At 40.1% G+C, this 23,097-nt stretch overlaps 1 protein-coding gene across 2 annotated transcripts in view; it reads left to right on the top strand.

Moving 5' to 3' along the window:
- Nucleotides 1-23,097, top strand: part of LOC122813452 (E3 ubiquitin-protein ligase HECTD3-like) — a 726,610-nt gene that overhangs the window by 690,976 nt on the left and 12,537 nt on the right. For both annotated transcript variants that reach the window (XM_044085768.1, XM_044085767.1), the window contains one exon: nt 13,330-13,404. In XM_044085768.1, coding sequence (XP_043941703.1) covers nt 13,330-13,404 — 75 coding nt within the window. The remainder of the gene's footprint in view (nt 1-13,329; nt 13,405-23,097) is intronic.

Below are 23,097 nucleotides of genomic sequence, written 5' to 3'. Positions count from 1 at the left end.
AATCTCAAGAACCCCACTCAGCCTTCCTGAAGACATTGGAGGATATGAATGTCACAAAATACCATCATACTGGGAGACTTCAACTACCCAAACATAGATTGGGTACATTATTCTAGCCCTAATACCCTAGCCCAAAGGTTCCTGGAATTCATAAATTCAAATGCACTGGAACAACTAGTCACCTCTCCCACTAGGGAGATAATATACTAGACCTGATCATCACAAACATGGGGACAAAATGCTCCACACCAGAAGTATACCCCTCACTGGTGAGATCTGACCACAAACTAATCACCCTGGATATACATATCCCACCTCCATCCCAGCACAAAAGACCACAGTGAAAAACTTCTCAAAAGCAGACTTCACTCTTCTTAAGACTGAGATGGTATCCTTTAAGCCCACTGTGCCAGTGGATACCACATCCCACAATGCGAATCCTTCACAATGCTTTCTATGGACATCTCCAAGAATGCATGGATCATACAATCCCAAATAAATCCAAGTCCCTCTCCACCAAAGGCAAGCATCCTGTCTGGTGGACCTCAGCCATTAACAAATTGTATAACAAAAGAAGGAAGCTACTGCACGTCAGAGCAAAATCCCATGAAGGGAAGACATCTCTGATCAACATTAGCAGAAAACTACGTTCTCTCATAAAAACATCCAAGGCCAACTTTGAGAGAAAAATCGCTAAGGACACTAAAGATAACCACAAAGCCTTCTTCAGCTATGTTAGAAACCTGGGCGGAAACCCTCAGATATGCTCAGAGTTGGTTCACAACAAAAAAATACACTGAACCCACAGATATTGCCAACATTCTGGCTGACAGGTTCAGTGCAAATTTCTCCCCTCCCTCACCCCCAAAAGAAGAAATACTTATCCCAGCTGAATGTAATCTCCCTGTCATCTCAGATGTCCAAGTGAGAACTGCCCTAAACAAAGCTAAAAACACAGCATCAATGGGACCTGACGGTATCCCAGGTTGCGTGTTATGTGAACTTCAAGAGGAGCTAAACCCACACATAAAAATGCTATTTAACCTTAGCCTTACTTTGGGATATGTACCTGAACACTGGCGTACAGCAACAGTGGTCCCACTCCACAAAGGGGGTGCCTCTACAGACCCTGGAAACTACCGCCCCATAAGCTTAACCAGCCTGGTCTGCAAAGCTATGGAAAGAATCATTATGGAACTCATAAACAGAGACATAGGGGACCTACAGACACTTGACCCCACCCAGTTTGGCTTTGTAAAGGGCAGATCCTGCCTTTTGAACCTGGTTGACTTTTTCGAAACAGTCACTAGAGCCATTGATGAGGGCAAAGCAGTCCATACAGCCTACCTGGACTTGGCTAAGGCCTTCGACACAATACCCCACTCAGGCATCATAGATAAGCTCAACAGCTTAACCGTAAACCCTTATGTCACTAGATGGGTTGCAAACTGACTAAAGGACAGAACCCATAAAGTTAAAATCGCTGGAGCAATGTCAGACTCAAAGCCAGTCACAAGTGGTGTCCCACAGGGATCTGTCCTGGGACCCCTCTTGTTGACATTTATTTCTCAGATGTTAAAGCAAACATGGGAGGGCTGTGGCTGACAAAGTTACTTGAATGACTGCAAACTAAGGCCATAGTCGATACACCAGCGGACACATACATCCTACAAAAGGCCTCACAGAAGCGGACAACTGGTGCCGGAGTCACGGCCTTAAACTAAATGCCAAAATGTATAGTCATCCCTTTGGAAAAAACAAAGTACCCACAAATTATCACATAGACAGCAACCCACTGAGTATGGAAAAAGTAATCAGAGACCTAGGGACCCAAATTCGACAGCGACCTCTCATTTGACACCACGCTGCCAAAGTGGTTAGAAAAACATTCTACCTTGCACACCTCATCATGAAGGGATTCACATCCAGATCCAAGGATGTCATTGTACCCCTATATTCCTCCCTCATCAGACCCATGATTGAGTACAATGCTCCATTTGGTATGTACCTCACCCGGCATTTGCAACAGCTGGAGAGACCACAAAAGTACCTCACCAAGAGGATCAAGGGTCTCCAACATATGTCTTATTCTGCCAGACTAAAGAAACTTCAGCTCTATTCAGTAGCATACCGCCTGCTCAGAGGTGATCTCTGCCTGATGTACAAGGCCATGTCCAATCAGGATCTGATGGACATGTTCCACCTCAAAATAGCCAAATCCATCAGGACCACGAGAGCTAAAGACTTAAACCTCGGCACAAGTATGAATAGGACATGCTGGAGGGATAGATTCATAACCCAGAGGCTTCCCATGCTTTGGAACAAGATCCCAGTTCGTATTAGGCAGAGCCGCTCACTGACTCTCTTCAAGAGAAATCTTGATGAGTGGATGGGAGATCGTAAGTTTACCCCAGGGGTCACATCTGTGTCACTGCTAGACAGGGGCACAGTAAACTAATTCTATTATATAAAGGGACCTTCATTGTGTCACTACTAGACACAGGCACAGTATTCTAAATTTATTCTGTACATTTTTTGTACCATTTCATGGGGTGGCAAAATCCACATCACTATGGCTAGGCTTACAAATGCCCCAGGGCAGATAGCCTAGTACTATACTATGAAACTATGAAACTGTGAAAGCCATTAATGTAAGGAAAAAGTGTCACAGTGAGATATTACAGTGTCAGGATTTCCTAATAAGTTACCAGTAAAGGAGACTATATCCTATAAAAAGAAAGATAAAAGAGTGCTTATTTTGCAGGGAGGAAGAGACAAGAGAGCATGTTTTTTTGAAATGTAAAAGAGTGGTGAAACTCTTGGAAAAGTTCTTTACAGACATAAACGATATAGATCGATATGAATATGATTATGCATGGATATTATAGAACAAGAAGAAAAACTATGTGAGAAGAGTGGATAAGAATTTATTTTATGTAATATGGATTATCTGGAGATTGACTTAAATTTTGTTTAATAAGAAATGGATTTTGTCAGGTATATTGTAAAAAATTAGATTATGGATGTGGAAGAAGGAGAGGTGGTCAGTTATGGAATAACAATGAGGATGTTATAAAAATGATAAACAGTTAAAAAATAGAAATGTATATATATATATATATATATATATATATATATATATATATGGCAGTAAATATGTACATTTTTCTAAATATGTAAGTTGTTCTTCTTCTTTCGGCTTTTCCCGGTTAGGGGTCGCCACAGCGGAACTCCGGTCCGCTAATGATTGGCAGTAGATTTTTATGGTGCTGAGGTGCCAGCTCAACGACCAACCTTCAACGAAGGCATGCCCATTTACACATGTCTTTCGAACGCCACTCGACCGCGGGGAGGACATGCAGACTCCACACAGAAGGCGCTCCAGCTGAGAATGGAATGGGAGAACCTCTTGCTGTGAGGCGACAACGCTACCGCTGCTATTGTGTTAAATTAAGGATCCCTACTCTGCAAAGCAATTGCTTAAATCTCCTCATAGAGAAAGTAAAATACTCTTTCACCCTATTTATTGTTTGGATTCTTAACAGTTCAAGGATGAAATGCTTGCAGTTTAAAAGCCCAAATACAGTCTAATTGAACTTTTATAGAAATGGAATAAGAACAGAGCAAGAACAGCCCCAAGAAGAGAAAAAATGATTTCAGTATTACATTCATCTTTGTGTTGCTGATTAGAGTGACTGGAGTCCACAGCATTACTGGGCTGTGGACTCTCGTCACAGCATTACTGGGCTGTGGACATACTGGGCTCTGGACTCCAGTCACAGCATACTGGGCGGTGGGCTCCCGTCACAGCATTAATGGGTTGTGGACTCCCATCACAGCATTACTGGGCAGTGGACTCCCGTCATAGCATTACTGGGCAGAGGACTCCCGTCACAGCATTACTGGGTGGAGAACTCCCATCACAGCATTACTGGGCTGTGGACTGCCATCACAACATTACTGGGCTGTAACTCCTGTCACAGCATTACTGGGCTGTAACTCTCATCACAGCATTACTGGGCTGTGGACTCCAGTCACAGCATTACTGGACGGTGGACTGCAGTCACAGCATTATTGGGCTTGGTTCACTGTCTTTTAAGTTCTTTGCTCCAAGCCAAAATCCTCAAGGTGAATCGAGTTAGTGAGAGGCACAGATGGAATGGTAACTCTTACTTTAAACTTGCATTTTGTGGTTTCCAATTTGGTTCTTAATAATATGTATTCTTGATATGTACTAGCACAGGCAGGTGTACAACCACTGCAGCCACCTGCAAAATTTGAATGAACCACATTTTGGAGTAGGAAAGAAACCCTGCTCTCAAACAGAAAGGCACCTGCTGGTAAACCAGCCAGAAAACAGACTAAGTTTGGTAACAAATAGCAATGTCAAAGTCTCCCCTTCACTCCTTCATAGCTCACTTGTAGTTTCCTTGGCTACTGTGTAAAGGTTTAATCAGAACTGCTGAGCCCCAGCTGTTACTGTTGTCCATACTGTGCACCAAGCACCAGGCTAACTGCAGCTGAGTTACATGATCAGCAGCAAATGCTCCCATTTCCACGTTCAGCTTGTCTTTATCATGTTTTCTTGGTGCCTCTCCCTACCAGCATGCTACAATCAGCAGAGGAAATGTACAAATATTTTATTGCTCAATTAATCACATGGCTTGCTGGTGAAATTCAAATGGTTATGCTAAGATTCTACTGTGCTGCAAATCATATAACTGTAGAAAATAAGTTCACAACCTAACAAAACATTACTGCACATTAACTAGGTGCTTTACTATCACTATAGATGATGGATCATTACTGGCATACTCCCCCTACCTATATGAAACCTCCACGTTAACTGTCACTAAACTATAGTAAGGTGCTACAAAGCTATACATGCTGCATGCATTTTCCTAAGTTCAAATACAGCACATGGCTGGAGCACACTGCATGTTGTCTTTAGATGTAGTGAGGCTGTCAAGGTGTCACAGCATAATTCTGACAAACAAAGAACATCATATGAAGAATAAGGATCTTCCATATAAAATTACATGGTATCTTTAATATACTACACCCTTCCAAGATTCAGCCCATACATGCAGATAAGTCTATCAGATAAAAATGGCACAAAAAGTGAATCATACCTGTATATTATGGGTTCATTTGTAGCTATGTGTCAGTGCTGATGCTACATTAAACCATCAACCAGCTTCAAATACTACAGTGATAACTACTATGAGATGATTTTTAAACCATATGGTTCCATATGCCTACCTGCCAGGAATCCAGCAATAATGTTTTTAGTAATACATTTTCTGTAACAAAGCAACCCTTCCTATATTAGTACATTTACAAAATACTCTGTGTAAAGGTACATGTACATATTTCCTATTTCCCACATATAGTTGTTTCTGCACTCCAATGGTGGAGGCCAGTAACTCAAAGCATCTCAAGCCTCCTGTACTTACAACAGGAGAGGCTTTTCCTCTGCTGCAACAAGGTATGATAATAGAGAGGCGTATTTGTATCATAATTTCATAGCAGAAGTCACAAAGACACAAACGATTTTACTGTTGCTTTCCCCTTTCTGGGATTGACTGCAGTTACGCTAGCCTCCAGACCATGACTCACTTACACTTGCTGTCTTGTATGCTTTTAATTCCATCCAAGCCCAACTTCCCAAGGTGAAATGATTTATTAAAACACAAATTACCAGAGTAACTTTTGTTTAAATATTGTACTGCTTGCTAATGTAAAGAAGACTGGTTTACTGTGCTTTGTAGAGGCTTTGTTTGCAGTAAGATAAACAATGACAGAGTTTAACTCTTATGCTTATCAATATTCGACTGTGCACGTCACAGGTTGCTGGCTTGCTGATATGCATGTGACCATTAAGCTGTCCTCTCCATTTAGGCTGCATCACTAAAGCTGTCCGCGAAGGTGGTTGTCAGTACCGAGTCCCATTGAAATATCCAGGGAGTATTTTCCTTGAGGATCTGGTATAAGATGCCAGCAGGAGTTGTTAGCTATTTTTGTATTAGCTTTTCCAATATGACACTGAAACAGCAGGTACAAAATTAGAATCAGTGGACATTTCTCAAGGCAATCCAACTTGCTTGCTTTGAATAAATCTTTTCTGCCATTTGAGGTCTAAACTAATGATGTTAAATTTTCTCTGCAGAATTTTTTCTTGTTTATACATAATTTATACTTTTGTGTGGAAAAGGCAAATCTGGTAAAGCTACAAGTTCAGACTTGCAGTTATTTAGAACTGGTTATTCTAAATCTTTGCAGTTTTGCATTTTTGGTATTGAACTAGTGTTTATCTACCTTGAATGGTATCCAGATCCTGATTTACAGTTACTGAGAATCAGAGTTTTTCTGGATATGTTTTAATAATGCTTTTGAGTCTTTGAGAATACATCAGTGTCAGAGAGCTTGATGTCCCTGAACCATAAGTCTAAATAAAATACTTGGGATTACACAAGCTATCTGGATATGATATTAGGTAAACTGTATATACAGAAATATGGGCTAAAACAACTAGAATGAATGAAGTAATCTGGATATAATATTTGTAAACTGCATGATTTAGGAACGTGAAGGTTTTATGTAGTGTGGAGCAAAGGTATGCATTGATTACTTAGCAGGACACTGGCTTTGAAGTACCACATATTATCTTTTTGGCTAGGCTTTGATCTTTGTAGTAATTTGCATAGAGCTCTTTAATGGGCAATTTCTGCTTCACCCCCACCCAATAACCTAAATTGTATATCTGGCAAAACTGAATACTATTTTGACTACTGAACACAATGACATATAACCAAAATGTGCTAAAAAGAAAAGAAAAAAATCTAAATCAAGCCTATGGGACATGACAGAACAGTACACAAAATCAAAAAACAGAATATATTCCCAAGTACCATAGCTAGTCAACAAAAGAACAGAGAATATGATTAAAAAACTGAGTTGAAAACATTGATACAAATAAAAGCAGTCATGAGCAATTTCTTAAAAAAACTGAAAATTCAATAAAGAAAAACAGACACATGCAATACCTTAAAGTAGAATTAAGAGAATGTATTAATCAGTGTTTTTCCATCCAAAAGTTATAGTATAAGGCTGAAATCAATAGATTATCTGGCCATTGTATAATTAAACATATATACAGTTAAAGAAACTATGGGATTCCAAACGTTTTGAGATGGCATAGCAGAGAGCCTCTACCATCCTGCAATAGTACCCCAGTACTGAAAACAAGCTTCTCTCTCACTCCCCCCAGCACAATGTGATATTATATCAGGGTACAGAGTACACTTAAGAATATCCAATGCTATACAACCAGATCAGCTGTACAGAATACCTACTACATTAGGACATGGGAATGAAATTCTGACGGCCTACAAGATTCTAATTAACTGAAAACTTTCTCCAAGCTCCAAAATAAACTAAGAACCAAGGCAGGTAGCAGAAAAGAGGTGCAGCCAAGTTGTAATTTAAATCCACTTTAATGCTGGGCTCTTTCATCCTTAACAAACTTAAACATGGGACTTCAACAGAGTAAAACATATATAATGGTGGCCCATGGCCATTTAAAGTTTAAAAACACTAATCACAAAGTGCATCTAATGAATATTCAGCATAGTCAATCAACATGTATTAATACATATTAAAAAGCCTTTACATAAAAAACACTATACATAAAATACATATATGTTTGTGAATAATGAAGATTCTATATAAATTGATCTCAATAAGTAATCCTGCAGTAGGATAAACTCAGATGACCCGGCTTTATAGCCACGAAACACCAACCTATGTTGGCTGTCTCCATACTACCACCTACATATCAGAAGTGCAGGTAAAATGTCTGTCACGCATGCAGTATCCTACCAAAACTATAGATGAGGCAAGCAGGAGGACTGGGGTAATGAAGTCTTATTTCCATTTTATTTCTTTACATTTTGATTATCGGGACTGAACCCTGATCACAACATGACTAAATGCAGGCTCAGTCAGTGTTACATTCACAGTAATAGCAACAACATGCAACAGTTACAACTAACAGTAGAACACAAAGAAAATAAAAACTAATCTAGTCACAAAGAAAAGGAGAGATACTAAGTACAAACTTTACACCATAGTGAAGTGTGTATTTACAAGTGGAAAAAAATGGAATCAGAGGAATAGCAAATAAAGGGTGAAAAACAGGTTTATCCTTGGAAATTGTAGGGAGGACACCAGGTGTTTAGAAGACAAAGCAAGAGAGTAAGAAGAAAGAGAAGATGTGTACACATTGACAGGAAGCAGAAACATAGTGGTAACCAAAACAGAGTAACAGTGTAAATGCAGAGGCACAGCTAGGGTGTTGTGAAGGGGGCAACTGCTTGAAGTACAAGATGGCAGGGGGTACAAACCTCATTACTGACATTCAGTTTCTGAATGCTGGTACTGCAGTTGCCAAAGCACCTCAGTGCTCCATGCGAGATCTGGTGTAGTATCTGCATTCAGAAATGAATGCCAGTAATGCATTTTCTATTAGGTTTGGAGCTGTAACATTTTACTTAGCTGAAGCAAATCACTTGTTAAATTTGTAGCAAGCAGTCTGATACAGTTTAAAGAACAATTTTTTTTTTTTTTTGCTCCTCAACTCACCAGATCAGACAACAGCACAGGGTGCTGGGTGGCCAAGCTAGCTGATAATGAAAGGAACAGAAATATTTTCTGAACCCAAGAAAAGAAGATAGTTGATTTAGATCTTAGTTGTTGAATATTCCCCTGAAAGTTGAGATTGAGAGAGACAGATGCCTAGGCATCTAAATGAAGTTGCTGTGTTGATAAGGTTATTGTGTTGGGCAAAAAGCTTTAGGGAGCTGGGAACTTTGGAAAGTCTTTTCTTAGTAATAAACAGAACATTTTTGGGGGGGGAGTGGTAGGGAGAGGCTTTTTAGAGACAAACCAGTAGTTTAAGTCCAGAAAGTCAGTTTGTAGTTGAATTACCTGTTGTGCTTGGTTGGGTCTTTAGATAAACATGTCATTGGCATATAAGAGGAGTTATGAATGCCATATTTCAAGTGTTCATTTATTTATAAAAATGGAAAAGAATATTGGGACAAGTATTCATCCTTGTGGTACACCTTAATAAGCATTAGCAATATGTGATGGAGAGAGAGAGGAAACAGTCCTGACAGTAAAGGATCTGTTAGTCAGGAAGAATCTGAACCAATGTGCAACTTTAGTGCTGAAGCCAAAGTCTAGTATCTGGTCTAGTAAGACGATGATCCACCAGGTCAAGTCAATGACAATGGCACCAGTAAGATGTCCTTTATCCATTATAATGAATATGCTGCTGGTTAGAGTCCAAACAGCATATCCATGTACTCCTTCCTGCCCTGAAACCTTGTTGTATGTTGGAGGTAAGTTGGTTACAAATTATTTTTTCAAGTATTTTGCCAAGCATTACAATGTATGGAGATGGGCCAATAATGTCTGGTCTAGGAGTGTTTTGGATTTTTAGCAGCAACTCTGATGAAGGTTGCCTTCCAGATTGTGGGTCTGGTGTTAATTGGGAGACTAAGGTTAAGTATGTTTTAGAAGTGTGACAATGTAGTCTCTTCAATGATAAAGAAACCAAAGGCACAAGTTGTCTGATTCAGAGGAAGAGTCAAGAGACTTGTTCAGGTAGTGGAATAATTTGCTTGGCAGTGATTTGATATTTTAGCAAGGTTGGATGGGAAAATGTGCTCAGGGATGATTGGGCTGCATTTGGGAAGAAGAGGGAATGCTGGAATATTGTATGTAGGTAGGTTGGAGAATTATTTCAGGAAGTTAGAAGGAGTGAGGGAAGGAATGACAGGTAATATGTCCTTGGGAGGAAAGTTCCTTTGAAGGAGCTCTCCTACAGATGTTATTTATTTCACACCGGAACTGCCTGGGAAACAGCAGGAGTATAGTTTGTTTAAATTTGAGGCATTTAGCTTTGAGTCTGTGAAATGCTTGGAAAACAGTTTAAATTTAAGAAAAAATATACAATTGAGTCACCCTGGTATATGGAGGGGATGACTCAGGAAGAACAAGGATTGGCAAGCACATGGTCCTTGACCACCCTCCCATGTTACTGCCAGCCTGTATGGAGTTGTACACTCCACCTATTGGTCACTAGTGGTACTGCAGACTACTAAGCAATATCAGCACAGGCGTACAGATGGAGCAGCACCTATGCTGAAAAAACACATTCCTTTGAATGGGCCATGCAATTACATAGATATTTATGCCAATGTAAAATTTCAACAGTATTATTGCCCTGATTTACATTTTGGAATTGGGTATAGGGCTCCAAAATTTCTTATTAGCTTATACAGTCTGGGCAATCCTAGCATCCTTTCCTCACAGTCAGGCATAGTGTCACAGCTTGGAGTAGGATGCTGAGACATAAACTGATTTGGAATGCAGAGAAAATAAGTTATTTAAGAAAAAGATTTGGGAAAGAAAATACAAAGATGTTAAAGGATGATTAGGTTAAAGTTATTCAAATTTTTATGAAACAGAGTGACTACCGAGTTACAGAAAAAGTAAATAATACTCATAAAGATGGATTCAAAAGCATTACTGCAGAAGATAAGAAAGTAGGCAGGGATATGAAAAGGAAACACAAAGGTGACAAAAGTAATTTGTTGAACTTAATTAATTCTGTGAAAAATAGTAAAATAGTGAACAGAAATTTAACCCCTTCTCCCTACCTATATTCCCAGAGCATATATCCATATCTACACCTCTCTTCAAAATCTCCCAAGAACAAGTCCGCAAGGCATTATCCAAGACCAAGAATATCACTTATCTAGAACCAGATACCATAATGGGTTGCCTACTGGCCAGCCTGAAAACAGGACTTGTCAGACCCCCTGCAGAGGCAACTCAGTATCAAACTCCAAACATGCTTTGTGCCATATGAATGGAAAACAACAGTCATCCCATTGCATAAAAGTAAGGTATCAATGAACCGAGGTAGTTACCGACCCATAAGCCTGATCAGTGTCATCTGTAAGGCTATGGAAAGAATTATTATGCAATAAATAAGGACACCCTTCATGTAGAAAAGTGAACAATTTGAGGTCTTGCATATTTAGTTTAAAAACTCTTATTTATTTATTCTCTGTTGGATGAGTGCCCTTGTTTTACCAAACTTAAGTTGTTAAAATAAGGACTTTAATCCATGAGAAAACAAATACATGAGTTTTTAAGCTAAATACATTCATTATTCCTCCTGAATGGAGGGTTTCTGAAAGACTCACAATGGAGAATATTACTTTGTACTATCCAGTTTTGGGAATCTAGTTGGCCCAGCACTTCAGATAATCTGAGATGCAGGTTGGATAACAGAAATTGCTCTACCAGAAGTGGATTCTATGGACCTTGACCATTTTAATGGTACAGGAAGAACACTCTAGATGTGTTCCATTTTACATACTGGACATTGCATGAAGGCTTTCTAGTGAATTGTAGCATTAGTCACACACTTCATAACAAATAGTGGCTCCAGTAGTGTTGGCACTGTGGAACATACAAAGGCACTGATGGCACACTGGCAAGCACTGTATTAATGATCACATGATTCATAACCAACAGAGGATCCAGCAGTGTGAGAACTGTCGAACATACAAAGGCACTGATGACACATTAGCAAGCACTGCATTAACGATCAAATAGCTAAAAATCTCAAACTACGGTATTTGAGAGAAGGAGGTGTGCATGGTGGTCATGCTGCTTATTCCACACTTGCTTCCTGTGCACTGTGACAACTGCAGCCTTTGTGGTTACAGCATGGACCCTTAGTGTGAAACATCTTTCCCCTAGTCTCACTCTCATACCATATCTCTTTGCAGATTCCCTTCTGGCAGCTGCCCATCCGGAAAAGTTGAGCATCACAGGCTGGTATAGCCTGATGACCCAGGAGTGTATGATTTTTGTTTTATTTCTTTGATGCTCTCCCTGTCCATCCATACTCACGTGTTACCCCTAAACCTGCTGCTGTCTCTAGCCCCAGCCCTACAAGTTATGTTATGAAAAACCTTTTCTCTAACAATAACACTGGTCAAAGTATGCCAGAAAGTACTGGAAAATATGTAGAAGTTGATGATAGAATGCTATGCCATCAGGGTCATTCAGTCTGAAAATTATACCAATCTAGAACATGAGGCATTAAAAATGTGTCATCATTTTCAAGAAGAACATGCTAGATTTTGTCACATTAACTAGAAGAAAAGTGCAAATTCAAGGAGATTGGCTGACTGTCCTACAAATCAATGTGCTATATTTTTGAAGTATGGCAATAACTGGAAATGACCCAGTAAAACATAAATATCCTGTGTTCATTGTCAGTCTAGGAGTGTGACGAACAGTCAGGATTCATATCCAGATCCTTAGCTTTACAAACTAGTCATCAAAACTCTATATTTTTCTCCAATAGCCTAGCGAGGAGCAAAAGGAAGGTAACCCTATAGCCAAGTTTAAAAAAAATAAGTAATTTACAAAACACTACAGCAGTGACGAAGGCAGGAATTCAGCATTTTTTGTAATGTTGAACAGATTTTAGTAGCAAAAGAAATACATGTGATGTATATTGCATTTAAATGGAAAAAATGTTAAAATGGCTTGGTTTCTTGTTGGTTAATGTTTGTTTGCCTGTGTCTTAAGTGATAATTTAATAAAGGTGCTTAAAAATATGACAACAATGACCATGTTATTGTGCTATAACAGATAAAAGCAGTGATGTTTTCTTGCCCTTTTTTGATTTTTATTAAATGAACCTTTTATCTGCTGGACTCCAGCATAGCCACTTTTTGTAGAATATTGACTGTTAGTGGCTCATGATTACATTATTTGAGGGAGATCTTTACTTTCCATCAGCGTTTTCCTTTCATTGTCTAGCGCTCTGATACAATCCTGTGGGCAAACCCAGCTGACTGTACCTGTGTTAGTAGAAGTGAGTTCTTCTTCCTTATCTGTGCCGTATAACAAAGTGTCAGAATGGGCTTCAGCAGCAGGTGATGACTTGTTTGCCACAAACCATTATTACCTGTCTCCGGAGTTTTTTTTTTTTTAAATGTAACATTTTGTTTGTATATGTTTACATGTATTTAATTATTTCAAAAACTGCTGAGCTATAGTTTAGCTACACCTTAAATGACATTTACTTTTCTTTGCTTCTAGCTAATTCCAAAATTCTAAAAACACAGAGCTATCAAAATTTCATTTAAATCTGACACAAGACTGATCATGAGTTGAGTTGACTATGTCCCTGACTATCGTACCATTTCCTGATTTTTCTTTTCATTTCTACAGCAATGAAACATCTCCAGATGTATTTCCAGAAACTTCTACCTGTAGCAGAACCCTCTACCTCCCAGACTATCCAAGGTAAAACAATAATAAATGACTCAGATTCCTCAAAGCATGCTAGGAGGGTATGTACTGTTTTGGGTAAGAGAAACAAAGCTACTGCTGACCTTAGTAGCTCACTTTTTTAATACACTGTTTCTTACATCTCTCAGTCCCACTGCTATTTTATAGTTTATCTGGGTTTACCATCATTTAACCGGATCGCACAACAGCGAATCGCGGTTATGTCGAGGCAAAACCTTGAAACTAAAAACAATGAACAATAATAAAATCAAAGTGTGGTGACTGTAAATGTCGACTTTGACATTTTCGAACAGTCACCACACTTCCAGGGATACCATTACTGTGCATTGCACAGTAAATAACATGATAGCGGGGGGGGACAAGCCCCCCTGCACCCCCCACACCCCCTGCTACTTAAATATACTAACTCTGGGATCGCACTATAGTGAGGAAAAGGGTACATTTCCCGATCCCCACTATAGTGCGAGCTACATTGAAATGTCAGAACAAACAACAGCGAATGCTGTATTGCATTCGCTGTTGTCATTTCTGACATTTTCTTTTTCAACATAATGAGTCAGTGATGGCAAAATTTGAGATTTTGTCAATCACATGAACTGTGATCGACAAAATGATAGTAAACCATTTATCTGATATATAAATTGCCCTTTAAAATTCCCTAGCTCTAATTTTCAGGCTGTGCCTTTGACAATAATCTTAAATTAACACATGGTCACCACCTGAATTCATATCCCAGAAAAATTAATTATGGGATAGGTTTCACGGTATCATTGGTGTTATTATATTTAGAAAAGAATAACAGAATTCCAAGATGATAAGTAGCTATTCAGGATTATCACAATCTACATCCTTTCCCTCCAGCAATATGAAAGGTTCATAGCATATTCTTAATAATCAGCAACTGAAACAAAGTAACTGATCTGAAATCATACCCTAAATACAAGCAACCAAAACTATTTCAGTGTTGTACATTACTGACAGTTCTTCTTTTAGTATGTTCTTTCACATTAATTTTAATATATGCCTGACAGATTATGTAATGTTAAACCTCTGTAATAAAATATCTTATTTACTTACATACCTGCAATTATAAATATTTAAGTTGTAAAGTTTGGTAAACGAGTAATATTTAATATAGTTCAATAGCACAAACTCAGTTAAATCACAAGTAAGATATAATTTCCATCAGGTAAAGGATCATTTAAATTAAGTAAAATTAACCTCAATGGGCTGTATTAGTTATAGTTTCAATGCACTCCTCCACCAGTACAAATGTAGAAATACTCACTTTTACTGCAGTTCAGACAATAGAATGAATCTACAATAAATTAATGAAAATACCATTAACTATAAATCTTGCAGGGGAGCAAGCTTCCTGCTTTTCCACACTCTTGCTACTTATATATTTTCACTCAAATGTACTTAACCTGGCTTATCCAACAACTGGAACATCCACAGAGGTTCCTCACTAGAAAAATACCTATCCCTGTATTCTGTCTCCTACAGGCTTTTGAGGGGATATCTATGCCTGGCATACAGGGCATTGTCAGACCCCACTCTGATAGACCTCCTGCACCTCCACAAAACAAACAGTAGCAGAATTACCTGTTCTAAAGACTTGAACCTTGCCTGTGATATAAATAGGACCTGCTGGAGGGATAGGTATGTATCCTAGAGACTACCCCATCTATGGAACAGGCTCCCCATCGATGTGAAGCAGAGTTCCTCTCTAACCCAATTCAAGTGCAATTTGGACAATTGGATGGGAAACCAGAAATTCATCCCTGGTTTGGCACCCATGTCTCTAATGGAAACAGGTAACCTGTAAATGGTTTATCTCCTAGGCCCATGTTTACACTTATCAAGGGTAACAAAATTTGTCAGAGATTTGGGATGTATGGCTAGGCTTATAAAGGCCCTTGTGGTCATTAGCCTAGTAAACACCTATGAACTTATGAGCCTATAATTTTTTATCAAAAACAAAAAAAAATTCCTAAAGTTGTGTGCCTACAGAGCTGAAATGCATTAGTGGGTTTATTTGGGGGAACAACCCACCAAATTGCGGGTAAGGAGTATTGTCCTTCTGTAAAATAGCATTATAACTGTGTTGAATGCTGTTTTGGGTATACAGTGATTTGAATATTATTGAAAGCTTTTGATTTTAGGTGTAATGATAGTTTAGATTTCTACATTGTCAAGAGATATAGATTTGTCATTAATGATATGACATGAACGTGAGAATGAAGTTCATGACATATCTCTCATAAATCACTTACCAAAGCCAAATGCACCAGTTTAAAGTCCTCAAAATGTATCAAATGCCAAATTACAAGTAACCAGATTCATTTTGGTATCATACATCACCAAAACATCTTCAATGTCATTAAGTTGTTGATGTGTTTTTTAATGTATGTTTGATGGTGTCTTCATTTACAAGTATTAGAATATGTTAACCAAACATAATCTAATAAATTGAGTGTACATCATGTAAGAAAAATATCACTTCCAGCTCTTAAAGTCTTTGTGAGGGGCTATTTTAGTCACAGTTCTAAGGTAGCATTTTGGAAAAACTCAGGTAAAGATACTCTGCTTTTTTATTGCAAGTCTAAGCTAATTAAAAAATAGTGTGTAGCATAATTGGTTTACAAAGATATTCCAAGGAACTTAACTGCGATCCTTTAAAAAACAGGACTGTTGTTGTGAACAGATACAATATTTATCAAGTCTAAGACTGCAGTATCTTAGAATATTCCCATTACTCCAGTATACAGCAATCTTTGAGTTAGTATGTAAACGTAGCAAGGGTGTGGGCAGCCAAACCACTCACCTTAAGGGTTGTGGTGGAGGGGGGGCGCTGAAGCATACACTTTAACTGACACATTTTAACATTCACTTTATTTCACTGAAATTACATGAAATTACATTTTTTGAGAGTTGCAGGAGTCAGATTTATGGGTCTTGTACTGCAAATAGTGAACCAATGTTTCTATGTACTGTGACTGTAGGCTTATGACTATAAGACAAATTCATAATAACATGAAAGCATACTGTCTTATATGGTGCAATAGGTATTCAGTACTTTGAATAGTAGTTGATACTACTGTATTGTTGTAGGAATATTTCACAGATTTCCAACTTGTTTCTTGGTACTCAGGGAGGTAATTATCCAGAATATGTCATGAGCACCAGTGTGAACAGCAGCACCATAAGGGGACATAATAATGAAACTAGCAGACAGTCAGTGAACAGCACCGCAGTCTGATCCATTATCAGTGTTTGACTGATACAGCCTTAGTGAATACGCAGTCTGCTCCACTATCAGTGTTTGACTGATACAGCCTTAGTGAATACGCAGTCTGTTCCATTATCAGTGTTTGACTGATACAGCCTCAGTGAATAGTGCCAATATCAATGCTAATGGTTTCAGCCCACTGTATTACAGTGGTTATGCCAATGGAGGTTGTTTATGCCCTCCACAAGACAAATAGATAACAATGGACAATGCAATCCTACAAAATACCACACCTGAAATAGTTTACAAAGGAACAACCAGCAAAGGAAAAAAAAATAACTTAGATCTGGGTCATTCAGATGAGGATGGAAGGATCTTGGGTGAGAAATTAACTGTCTAGGAAGAAGCGACAACCAAAAATTATGATTCATAGTGAATATGACCACAGAGAAAAGATACACCATCATGATTAAACAGAGCACATGGGAGCTTCATATTTGGCAAACTGGTAAGTCCTCAGAAAACCATTACTCATGATTCTAGGGGAAGACGCAGAATAACTCTGAGGAAATCTTAGAAGTGCTGTAAAGGGGGTAATAAACTGCTGAGTAAAGCAAATTAACAAAACAAAATGAGGGCAACAGCCACTTTGGTTCTCTAAGAGTCTAATGATTATAGAGAAAAGGGTAGCATTCAGCCTGTGTAAAGAGACACAGAAAGACAGAGAGAATAGCAGTTAAATGCAGCATCACCTAAACTAAGAATATAAGTAGCAAATATTACTGTTATAGGTATAAGAGACAGCAAAATAAAACAAAGGGGGAATTTGAAGACTTAGCAAGCTGATGGAATGTGAAGAGAGAATGACATTGAAAGGGCACAGATGATAGACAGTTTTATTCATCATCATCTTCTTTCAGCTGTTCCCATTAGAGGTCACCACAGCGGACCACCTGTTTCCATTTCTTCCTGTCCTCTGCATCTTGCTCTGTCACACCAACCACCTGCATGTCCTCTCTCACCCCATCCATAAACCTTATCTTAGGCCTTCCTCTTTTCCTGTTACCTGGTAGCTTCATCCTTAGCATCTTTTTCCCAATATACTCAGCATCCCTCCTCAGATCAAACCAACGTAATCTTGCCTATTTGGCTTTGTCTCCAAACTTTCCAACCTGGGCTGACCCACTAATATACTTATTCCTAATCCTGTCCAACCTCATCACACCCAGTGCAAATCTTAACATCTTTAACTCTGCCACATCCTGCCTTTTTGTCAGTGCTACTGTCTCCAACCCATATAACATAGCTGGTCTCACTGCCCTCTTGTAGACCTTCCCTTTCACTCTTACAGGTACTCGTTTGTCACAAATCACTCCTGACACTCTTCTCCACCCACTCCATCCTGCCTGTACTCGCTTCTTCACCTCTCTTCCACACTCACCGTTACTCTGAACTATTGACCTCAATTATTTAAAGTCATCCACCTTCACCACCTCTACTCCTTGCATCCTCACCATTCCTCTATCCTCCCTCTCATTCACACACATATATTCTGTCTTAGTCCTGCTGACCTTCATTCCTCTTCTCTCTAGAGCATATCTCCATCTCTCCAGGGTCATCTCCTCCTGTTCCCTACTCTCACTACAGATCACAATGTCATCTGCAAACATCACAGTCCACGGGGACTCCTGTCTGATCTCGTCTGTCAACCTGTCCATCACCATTACAAATAAGAAAGGGCTCAGAGCTGATCCTTCATGTAACCCCACCTCCACCTTAAATGCATCCGTCACTCCCACTGAGACCTTACCGCTGTCACACTACCCTCGTACATATCCTGTACCACTCTTACATACTTCTCTGACACTCTTGACTTCCTCATACAATACCACAACTCCTCTCTAGGCACCCTGTCATATGCTTTCTCTAAGTCTACAAAAACACAATGCAACCCCTTTTGACATTCTCTGTACTTCTCCATCAACACTCTCAGAGCAAACATCACATCTGCAGTGCTCTTTCCCGGCATGAAACCATACTGCTGATCAGTAATCATCACGTCCCTTCTTAACCTTGCTTCCACTACTCTTTCCCATAACTTCATGCTGTGACTGATCAATTTAATCCCTCTGTAGTTACTACAGCGCTGCACATCAACCTTATTCTTAAAACTTGGTACCAAAACACTTTTCCTCCATTCCCCAGGCATCCTCTCACTTTCCAAGATTTCATTAAACAATCTGGATAAAAACTCCACTGCCATTTCACCTAAACAGTTCTATTCAATATTCATAAAAAATGGGGAGACACTGAAACCCAGCCCATAAAACAAGAAAGAGTTCTGAATAATCTTGTGAAACTTAAAGTGAACATAGCAATCAGATCAAACAAATGGTACAATGGGATGGTATTTGGTGATTCTTTAATACTAATGTGAAGATTGTGATTTTTAAATGTTCATAGGTTCATAGGTAGGTACTAGGCTATCTGCCTGAGGTCATTTATAAGCCTAGCCAGAGTGTGCTGGCTTTCGCCGCCCCATTGATTAATTAACTGAGCCTCTGTCAAGCAGAGCCAATGAAGTGATCGCAGGGGTGTATTTTCTGTTACCCATCCACTCATCAAGGTTTCTCTTGAAGAGTGTTAGTGAGGGGCTCTGCCTAATGCAGTTAGGAATTTTGTTCCAAAGCATGGGGAGTCTCTGTGATAGGAATCTATCCCTCCAGCATGTTCTATTTATTGTTGTGGCGAGGTTTAGCTCACTAGAGATCATGGCTCGCAGTGACTTGGATTTCTTTAGGTGGAGCATGTCATTCAAATCTGAGTTGGACATGGCTTTGTAAGTCAGGCAGAGATCACCTTTGAGTAAGCGATATGCCAGTGAGCACAGCCGGAGTTTTTTCAGTTGGTCTGCATATGACATATGTTTGAGGGCAGTAATCCTCTTGGTGAGGTACTTTTGTGGTCTTTCCAGCTGTTGGAAGTGTCTTGTGAGTTACATCCCAAATGGGATATTGTACTCTATGATGGGTCTAATGAGTGACGAGTAGAGGGGCACTATAACCTCTTTATTTCTTGAGTAGAGGGGCACTATAACCTCTTTATTTCTAGATGCAAACCTTTAGTAATTAGATGGGCCACATAGAAGGCTTTCTTACTATCTACCTGGGTCCCCAGATCTCTTATTACCTCTTCTGTATTAAGGGGACTACCACCTTTGTGGTAATTCATGGGTGTTTTGTTTTTCTCAAATGGGATGACTATGCATTTTTTGGCATTTAGCTTGAGGCCATAACTTTGACACCAGGTGTCCGTCTCAGTAAGACCTTTTTGGAGGATGTCCGTGTCAGCCGGACAGTCAGTTATGGTTTCCAGTTTGCAGTCATCGGCGAACTTTGTTAGCCATAACCCTCCTGTGTTTGCCTGTACTTCTGAGAAGTATATGCTGAACAGTAGGGGTCGCAGGACCGAGCCTTGCGGGACACCACTTGTGACTGGTTTAAAGTCAGACATGGAGCCTGCTATTCTTACCACGTGAGTTCTGTCTGTAAGCCAGTTGGCAACCCATCTTGTGATGTAGGGGTTTATGTTCAGGCTGGTGAGTTTTTCTGTAATACCTGAGTGAGGAATGGTGTTGAATGCCTTGGTGAGGTCAAGCTAGGCTGTGTGAACCACCTTTCCCTCATCTATGGCCTTGGTTACTGTCTCAAAGAAGTCAACCAGGTATATTAGGCATGATCTGCCCTTAACAAAGCCGAACTGGGTCAAGTCAAGTGTTTGGAGGTTCCCAATGTCTTTGTTAATGAGTTCCATGATGATGCACTCCATAGCCTTGCAGATCAGGCTTATGGGGCGATAGTTACCAGGGTCAGTTGTGGCCCCTCCTTTGTGGAGCGGAATAACCATTGCTGTGTGCCATTCTATGGGCACATAGCCTGTGGAGAGGCTGAGGTTGAATAGGGTGTTTAGGTTGGGGGTTAGCTCATTCTGTAGTTCATGCAAGACGCATCCTGGGACACCATCTGGCCCCACTGGCGCTGTGTTTTTTGCTTTTGAAAGGGCTATTTTCACCTGTGCGTGTGTGATTTCTGGGACACTACACTTTTCTGGTATTATTTTGGGCCCTTTTGGAGGTGAGAGGGGGTGAAGTTTGCACTGAATCTATCTGCCAGGATGTTGGCAATATCAGTAGGTTCAGTATATTTTGTGCTATTTTGCACTAGCTCAGAGCATATCTGCGAGTTGCCCCTTAGATTCTTGGCATAGCTAAAAGAAGTCTTTGTGATTATCTTTCAAATCCTTGACTATTTTTCTTTCGAAGTTAGCCTTGGATGATTTTATGAGGGACCTTAGTTTCTTACTGATACTGATCAGGGATGTCTTTCCTTCTTGGGATTTGCTTTTTATTCTGAACTAGTTTCCTCCTTTTATTGTATAACCTGTTTATGGCAGGGGCACACTAGACTGGCTTCCTTCTCTTAGGGGAGTGAGTCTTGGTTTTGCTAGGGATGGCATGATCCATGCATCCTTGTAGGTGCTCATAGAGTGCATTTGTAAAGGATTCTGCATCTTGGCCAGCGTTATCCTTTAGCGTGGGGGCTGTGAAACTTACCACCTCTGTCTTAAGTAAGGTGAAGTTTGCTTTAGAAAAGTTTTTCACTGTGGTTTCCTTGGTTGGTGGTGGTGGTGGGGTGTGGACATCCAGAGTGATTAGTTTATGGTCTGAGCTAACCAGTGACAGGTTGACCTCCAGTGCGGAACACCAGTCGCCCATGTTGGTGATGACCAGGTCCAATATGTTTTCATCTCTGGTAGGGGAGTTTACCAGCTGATCCAGGGCATTTTAGTTGATAAATTCCAGGAAGCGCTGAGCCTGGGAGTTTGTACTCAATTAGTTTTCCCAGTTAATGGTAGGGTAATTGAAATCACCCAATATCAGGGTGTTTGGTAGGACCTTCATATTTACCAGTGTCTCCAGAAAGGTGGAGTGGTGGTCCTGAGTCATGGAGGGTGATCTGTAGCAGGCCACAATTTGCATTGCAGATTTGCCCGATGTTAGTTGCACATGGATGATCTCAGAGGTATCATACTGCTCCACTAACCTGGAAGTGTAGGTATCCTTGATAAATATGGATACACCCCCTCCTTTTGTGTTTCGGTCCGTGTTCTGTGGCCAAAATGTGTGGTATGAGTTGTAGCCCAGTAGTGCTGGCGTGCTCTCTGGAGCCTTGAACCAGGTTTCAGTTACTGCACAGATGTCGACGTTCTCCATACTGAGGAGAGCTTAGAGTGCATGCATTTTGAGATTTAAACTCCTGGCATTGAGTAGCATAACCCTCATTTTTTTATTTGTGATGTTTATGGATGTGGGTTTGACTTTTGAGCCTTGCCTAAAAAAAGGCACTATGGGGGCAGCAAAAGCCTTGGACAGTATTTGAAAGCCTAGGGGTGACAGGTGCAAGCCGTTTCTTGGGAAGCAACACGGCTTGTTGAGTATGTCATCCCAGGCTGACACACACTGGATCCCCTTTGAAGGACACCAGAAGCTTAGCCAGTTGTTGAAATTAATAATTTTTTCTTTATACTGAGGTATCATTCTTGATGAGGGCAGGATGCTACTCAGGGTCAGGGTCATACCTCCTGGGCTACATGATCAGAGGGCGCTACTCAGGGTCAGGGTCATACTGGGCTACATGATCAGAGAGCTCTTCCATGTCTCTTTTCATGTTCATAGGTTCATAGGTTCATAGGTTTATACTAGGCTATCTGCCCTAAGGCATTTATAAGCCTAGCCAATAAGCCTAGCCCAAATTTTTGTGACTTACGCCACCCCTTATATGAAAAAATACTGTGCCCATTAGTATGTTGTGCCTCTGTCCAGCAGTGACACAGATATGATTCCTGGGGTAAACCTACGATCTCCCATCCACAGGTCTAGATTTCTCTTGAACAGAGTCAGCGAGGTGCTCTGCCTCACATGGACCGGGATTTTATTCCACAGCATAGGGAGTCTCTGAGTGATAAATCTATCCCTCCAGCACGTCCTATTTATAGCCGTGCTAAGGTTTAAGTCGCTTGCTCTAGTGGTTTTGGTGGATTTGGATTTTTTGAGGTGGAGCATGTCCATTAATTCCGGGTTGGACATGGCCTTGTATGTCAGGCACATGTCACCTCTGAGCAGACGGTATTCGACTGAATAGAGCTGGAGTTTCTTCAATCTGGCAACATATGACAGATTTTGGAGTACCTTTATCCTTTTGGTGAGGAACTTTTGGGGTCTCTCCAATTGCTGCAGATGTCGGGTGAGATACATCCCGAATGGGGCATTGTACTCGATCATTGGTCTGATAAGTGAAGAGTACAGGGAAACAATGACCTCACTAGATCTGGATGTGAATCCCTTCATGATCAGGTGGGCAATGTAGAAGGTCTTTCTAACCACTTTAGCAATGTGA

This window comes from Protopterus annectens, chromosome 10.part0 (assembly GCF_019279795.1).
Source record: "Protopterus annectens isolate FY-2018-M chromosome 10.part0, PAN1.0, whole genome shotgun sequence".
Taxonomy (NCBI): Eukaryota; Metazoa; Chordata; order Ceratodontiformes; family Protopteridae; genus Protopterus; species Protopterus annectens.
Note: the sequence above shows the minus strand (reverse complement) of the source record. Positions and strands in the feature narration are given on the sequence as shown.